The 6,991-nt window shown below is 37.4% G+C and overlaps 1 protein-coding gene across 3 annotated transcripts in view; it reads right to left on the reverse strand.

Moving 5' to 3' along the window:
* Positions 1-6,991, reverse strand: part of SNRPB2 (small nuclear ribonucleoprotein polypeptide B) — a 12,964-nt gene continuing 5,973 nt past the window's right edge. For all 3 annotated transcript variants that reach the window (XM_008574577.1, XM_008574578.1, XM_008574579.1), the window contains exons 4-7: positions 3,689-3,829; positions 2,497-2,547; positions 979-1,067; positions 1-559 (exon numbers count right to left, since the gene is read on the reverse strand). In XM_008574577.1, coding sequence (XP_008572799.1) covers positions 400-559; positions 979-1,067; positions 2,497-2,547; positions 3,689-3,829 — 441 coding nt within the window. In that variant the 3' untranslated portion in view covers positions 1-399. The remainder of the gene's footprint in view (positions 560-978; positions 1,068-2,496; positions 2,548-3,688; positions 3,830-6,991) is intronic.

Here is a 6,991-nt window from a genome sequence, read left to right on the forward strand (position 1 = left end):
TTAGTTTCTGTGATCTAATTCTCCTTTATTATTAAAATGGGTCAATGTTGCTGTATCATTAGCTGCTCCAAAATAACACTAGAAAAGGATCCAATTAGAGTTTTATACACCTTAAGATATGTTCTACACTACAATAAACATTTGATGATAGGGCAATAGCCAATAAACAAAGTATTACATAGAGAGAATACAAATAAAAGTTTATTGTACAAAATTAAGGCCTTCACATTTCATAGTTCACCAGTGCTAAAGAAACAATGAGTAATGTTTTAAGTCTTTTACAAAAATTTCACTTTCTCTACCCCCCCCACCTCCAACTATTAAAATTACCCTACCAGACGTTATCAAAACAAACTCTATAAATAATACCAAGTCCTTTAAAGATGACTATAACAAATGTTATTTCTTGGCATAGGTGATCTTCATGGCATGGGATGGTGTGATCTTAAATCCTTGTAAAGCATCCTTGGCAGCTCCAGCTTGCCCATCATTTTCAAATTCCACAAAAGCAATGTCATGTCTCCCAGGTACCAAACGTACTTCCTTGAAACCAGGGAACCTATAAAGAAGAAAAACAATTCATATGTACATGCAAATATATAAAATGTCTGCTTTGTGTTTAAACTTAATCAACTTCCTGACACTGGTCCAGGAAAAGTAATCATATCCTACCAAGAATCCTGAGTAGAATGGAAGGGCCTAAAATGTAATTAATACCATGAAAGAACTGCAGAAATAATGTAAGCTTTGCTTCCTGTTTTACTCATCAATTAGAATTAATACTTCAAACATTAGAGGAAATTTGTCTTTTTATTTGCTTAATCTGCAGATTGGCTTCAATCCATGATTAATTTCAGACCAAACCAATGAACCTGTAAGGAATTACTACTGTGTGATGACAACGAATTCAACCCATGAAAGTGCTATTTGTCTTGTCAGGAGACTCTTGGAAACAGACTTGTTTATGAAAAGACTTACTGATTAAACAGCATGGATAACATCATCTCATTAGTCTCTTCTGGTAAGTTATTAAGGAATAAAATATAATTTGGAGGATAATCAGGAACCTATTAAAAAGGAAAAGAGGCAAAATTAGCTTGTTAGTGTAAGCAGCATCGTAAGCTCACATACCAGTTTATATAGATTTGTGAAATCTTACATCATACACTAAAGCTGAAAAACAATGACATGAGAGAAATTAATATAAACGTAACAGTAACTAATAAGCAAAGCAGACATTCACGTCAAGACATCCCGCATCTGGAAGACCACAAATCTTATTAAGGGTTTTAAGTATTTAATTAACAATGTTTACAGTAATATTTACATTTTAAGCATGTGGAGGTCAGTATAACTGGAGAATTTTGTCATCTGGATTACATAGTTGAAAGATCCTAACAAAACTAGAGAGGAAAGCTATGTTACTTCTGAGCTGGCTATCTCACTCAGATACTCGTTTCCTCTGGATTATTATTTACTACCACCTTCCAGCATGTAAGAAAATTTGGAACTAGAAAAATTACCACTGAGAACCACTACTTGGTGAATTTTAATTTACTTTCGCAAGTAAATGAGGTATGCAGAACATCTAGTTACATACAAATAAATAGAAAGAAGCACTGTTATTAGATTTTAAGTTATTTATTTGATACTCCACCCTGTGGTTATGAAGAACTACAGGAAAGGGTCCTGTACATAAGAAAAGCCAAGTGTAAAGAACAATTAGTGACAACTTGAGGCTTGGAGAACTAAGTGCTGGCACTTGTGAACTGGACTATAAATGGTGAAAGAGTTCAAAGAAGGGAAGTAGATAAAATAAGAAAAGGCAAATAACTTATATTCAAAGGAGAAAAACCTCAGTGAAATAGAGAATTCTCTGGATTTAAGGACTTTGCCAGAGTAGCATCAGAGAAAGCAAGTACTGAAACAACACATAATCAAGGCTTTCTTTTTGAGGCATTTAGTGGGGAGATTTGGTAAGGAGTTTCTAAAACATTTTACACAGAGAGGCTTAAATAAATAAGACTGTAGCATATTTGCGCTGAGGAAGTGAGAGCAAGGGTAAGTGTAAAACTACGTTGCCTAAAGGGTGTGTGAGTCTACTATAAAGGTGGTGCAGTGCTTCAGTGCACTGGAACGGAGTAACTTCCCTCCCTGTACCAGTTACTCTGAGCCACATGTATATAAAGCCTGGCTACATAATGCAGAGAGAAAACAAAACTGTCTGCTCCCAGCTCTCAGAGTTTAAATTTCGTCATTTTAATTCTGTCCTTGGTTCATTATAGGAAGCAAGGAATAAAGTCAGGTTTTGTTTTCTCCCACTTTAAAGAAAATTAAAATGTTTTGAGGAGTTTCTATATTCAAGTGGGATACAATTTAATGTACTGTGCCTTTTAAATGAAATTATTTTTTTAGAAACATGCAAGGTGTTTTATATTATTGCTATAATTTTTATGATTTTATTTCAAACTAAGCACTGCAGCAGAAAAATATTACCTGAGGATTTGGTGTTGAGTTTCCTTGCATATTAGCTGAATTAAGTGTTCCCTAAACAAAAGAAATAGTAAAATAGTTAAAATTTTCAATCCCTCCAAAAAAAAGGAGCAGGTATTTTTAACTACTGTATAAAAATAACATTAATTTCAACAGACTTTTTTATCCCATTTAATTTTACTTTCTTTAAGAATTTACATCTTGGGCCGGCCCCGTGGCTCACTCAGGAGAGTGCGGTGCTGATAGCACCGAGGCCATGGGTTCAGATCCTACACAGGGATAGCTGATGTGCTCACTGGCTGAGCGTGGTGCGGACGACACCATGCCAAGGGTTGCGATCCCCTTACCGGTCAAAAAAAAGAATTTACATCTTAACTCTGACTCAAACATTAACTTGACAGTAATGCCCTAAACTTTAAAAACTGTATCATAAAATTTAACTTCTAAGCATTAAAATTACAGAAAAATATATGAGAGAAAAGCCAAGGAGTCTTTCTTTTTTTAAAAACAAACAAACGGGCCGAGCCCGTGGCGCACTCGGGAGAGTGTGGTGCTGGGAGCGCAGCAGCGCTCCCGCCGCGGGTTCGGATCCTATATAGGGATGACCAGTGCGCTCACAGCACTCACTGGCTGAGCGCGGTGCGGCTGGGCTCAAAAAGGACAAAACAAACAAACAAACAAAAAACAATTGGACATAAGTCAAGCATTATACTTAGTGAAACTGATTTCTAGTCACTTTCAATCCAGAAATCACTATTTTTTGGAGGATAATTTCACTTTTATCTTGTATTTCAAATTAGATTTTGCATTCCTGAACTCTCCAAAAAAAAGAAGCTTTGAGTGAAGGGCTCATGACTAAAGATAGTATCTACAGTATTATTCACAGGTAGCAGAACTTGAGAAATAACTAATAGATAACAACATATTCTGGGGAATGATGAAATTAAATGCCATGCAAATTAGAATAAAAAGATTAATATAAATCTGCATATGTAAAGATTTATATTTTAATTTGTTGCTTACGTATAAATACTGGAATTTTAGAACCCAGACATTCCAGCTTCTTAAAATTCCACCTTGGAAACACATATGTGCACACATTCACATATATGCCTCAAAGATCATCCCTCACAAGTAAGACAGGCATCTATCAAGTTTATAACACCAAAAAAATATTGACTTTTGTTTATCTTACCTGATCAGGCTTTTTGTTTGCAGTTGTTGCAGTCTGTTCCATAGTTTTAGCTTTTTTCTTTTCCTTTTTCTTTTCTTTGTCAGCAAAAGTGCCACGCATTTTAGATATTATATCAGAATCAGTTTTTGCATACTGGATTCGCTGTTTTAATTATTTGAAAACAAGTTACTTCTCATTATGCAGAAGGTGTTTACACAGTCACTAGTATTTCAAATTTCATTAAGCAAATACATTACAAACTAAACACAACCCTAAGAAATCTGTCAAAATATAGAGTGCCAAATGGAAATAATTATGGCCTAAGATTCACAAGTTAGACAAAGTTAGATTCAACTTTTTTCATTAGAAAAAAACCCCATACATTTTTATATGGGAAAAACAGGTCTTTGAAATATCTGCATCACTGCCTCTCTCCATTTAATAAAGGAATAAAGAAAACTGCACTGGAAGGTTATCTACCCCTATCTATCTATCAACTCTCAATGGAAGGGTCGAAAAAAACCCCATACATTTTTATATGGGAAAAACAGGTCTTTGAAATATCTGCATCACTGCCTCTCTCCATTTAATAAAGGAACAAAGAAAACTGCACTGGAAGGTTATCTACCCCTATCTATCTATCAACTCTCAATGGAAGGGTGAATATTTGTTAATCAGCTATGGAATGTATCACCTCCAAAGGTTAAAGTACGGAAGACTGGGAATGACTTTCCTGTGAATCTATCATCTTTAAATAAAATTACTTTAATAAAGACACCAACTTCAATTTTAAAATGCTATAAAAGGAAACAAAAAGATGGGACTGGGCCACTTGCTTATTCTTACTAAGCCAGAGCTAGCAGGAATGGTAGGGACCTGTGAGAACAGGGAAGCATTCAAAAACTGGCCTAGAATGGCATTTTATCAACTATAGCATGCATTCCAATTGCCTGCAGGACTTGTAAAAGGTCTGATGCGTAGGTCTGGGTGAGTCCTGAAATCCTGCACTTGCAACAAGCACAATGAAGTTAGTGATGCTACTAGCACGGGGACCACACTTTGAGTAGTGTGGTCCTGTCCCAAAGAATTATCACATAGCTTCAGCACCAACAAACTGTCCAGATATTTTCGCCATGAGTTAAACTGTTATGTAGGGTGTGACTATATACAAATTGCAACTTCCATTTCAAGCAAACACTTCTTCCCCGGAGCTGAAAGAATAACTACCTCTCTGATCATATCAAAACACAATAGTCCTACAAATTACTACTATCTAAAATTGCCTTGTATAGTAAGAATTTGATCTTGGTCCAAAGGGAGACCTTTTAAAGTAGCATGGATTAGAAAGCAGGGAACTTATCAAAACCAAGAGCAATTCTTTCTTTTCCTTCACTTCAGCTACATGAACATACTGGACAAACAAGAGGGAGCAGGCCTAGCACCATATCTCAGAACTCCAGGCTTTTTCTGGCTGGTCTGGTCTGCTGAACCACAGCAGCTCTAAGTGTATTCATCCCTGCAAGCAACTCTGCTAGTCTTGCCCTCATCATCTAACCAAAGAAGACAGGCTGACGGCTTAGACTAACTTTTGGATTTGGACCTACAGATTCCCTCCCAACTCCCTTGGGTCTTCAACCTTGTTCCTGACCTAAATAGACCTTGGATGACATGATTTGTCTGTCTTTATGAGAGTCAACTGTGAAAATATTTGATCTCAGCAACAGCTCTCAGCTGACTGGTCTAAAACAGTGATTCTCAACCACAGCCAATTTTGCCTGCCAGGGGACAGCTGGCACTATCTGTAGACATTGCTGGTTGTCATGCTACTGGCATCTAGTGGGCAGAGGCCAGAGATGCTGTTAAACACCCTACAATGAACAGGTCAGGCCCCTATAACAAAGAATTATTCAGTGCAAAATGTCAAAAGTGCCAGTGTTGAGAAACCCTAGTCAAGACTAAATATCCATAAGAGATAAAAGTCCACCCACAACTTAGAGACAGAGAAGGGCAAGATTTACAGTTATGTCAAACGTTTGATGACAGAAGCCCTTAGGAAGATGGTTCTACTTTACTGAGGTATTTGTGGCATTACATAACTACTGTCCTTGAATAATTTTGTTCATTTCTGGCCTAGTATTAGAACCACCTGAATAAATACAAACAAGTCAGCTCAAAGAACGTTTTCCCCCGTCTTCCAGGATGCTGGAGATTTGGCAGTATTTGCTACCTTCCTGAAGGCAGGGAATGGACTTCCTAAAATAACTTCAATAAAGAATCAGTCTAATGAATGCTTTCCATTGATTTTAAATAATAATTCACAAGGAGAGGCTAGTGCCAAACACAGCAAACAATTCCCATCTTTCCTGTAACCAAGTAACAGGAACATGCAACCCTGTCATCTCAACTCAGCAAAACAGCCCTAAAACCCTCTGCAGGAAGAAACTACACCTTCATGTTAATGTAATTTTAGATCGAAACTAAAACCCAGTCTTATGCTCCTGCCAACTGAGATCTCAATTATGCTATTTCTTTGTACTACTAAGAAAGATCAGCTGGTTTTAGGAAATGCCAATTTACTGGAAATTAGGGTATATAGGTACCATGCCTTTCCACACAGATGGTGTCCAGTTGGCAGTGAAGTGATGGGAAAGGAGAGTTGGACAGAGGATGAGAAGAAAACTTGTTTCGGTAACAGACAAAAGGTGCTCAGTCCTAAACTACTGTGATATAGATCATGAGTCCTCCAACTACTGCCCACAACACACACTGCCTGTTTTTGCAAATTAGGTCTTGTAAACAATCATAACCACGCATTTACATACCATCTACTATGGTTTGCATGTCCCTCCCAAAACTCACTGAAGCTTGATCCCCACTGGAACAGTGTTAAGAGGGTGAGGAATCTGACTATAATATTTGAAAAGTGGGGCCTTTAAGAGGTGATTGAATCATGACAACTATGCCCTTGTGATTAGATTAATCCATTCATGAATAAGTGGGTTAATGTCTTAGTGGGTGGTTAGTAGATTGGTGGCTTTTTTTTTTGACAGCTGGAGGGTACAAGGATCAAACCCTGGACCTTGGTGTTAACAGCACCACTCTTACTAACTGAGCGAACTGGCCAGGCCCTGATTGGTGGCTTTATAAGGAGAGCAAGTGAGCACATAAAAGTGCTCTTGCCATCCTTGCCATGTGATAATCTGCGTCTCCTAGAGACCGCAGAGAGTTCCCACCAAGAAGGTCCTCACCAGATGAGCCCCCCTAGACCTTGGACTTCCCAGACTTCAAAACTGTAAGAAATATATTGTTTCTTTAGAAAATGCT

This window comes from Galeopterus variegatus, unplaced genomic scaffold (assembly GCF_000696425.1).
Source record: "Galeopterus variegatus unplaced genomic scaffold, G_variegatus-3.0.2 Scaffold1066, whole genome shotgun sequence".
Taxonomy (NCBI): Eukaryota; Metazoa; Chordata; class Mammalia; order Dermoptera; family Cynocephalidae; genus Galeopterus; species Galeopterus variegatus.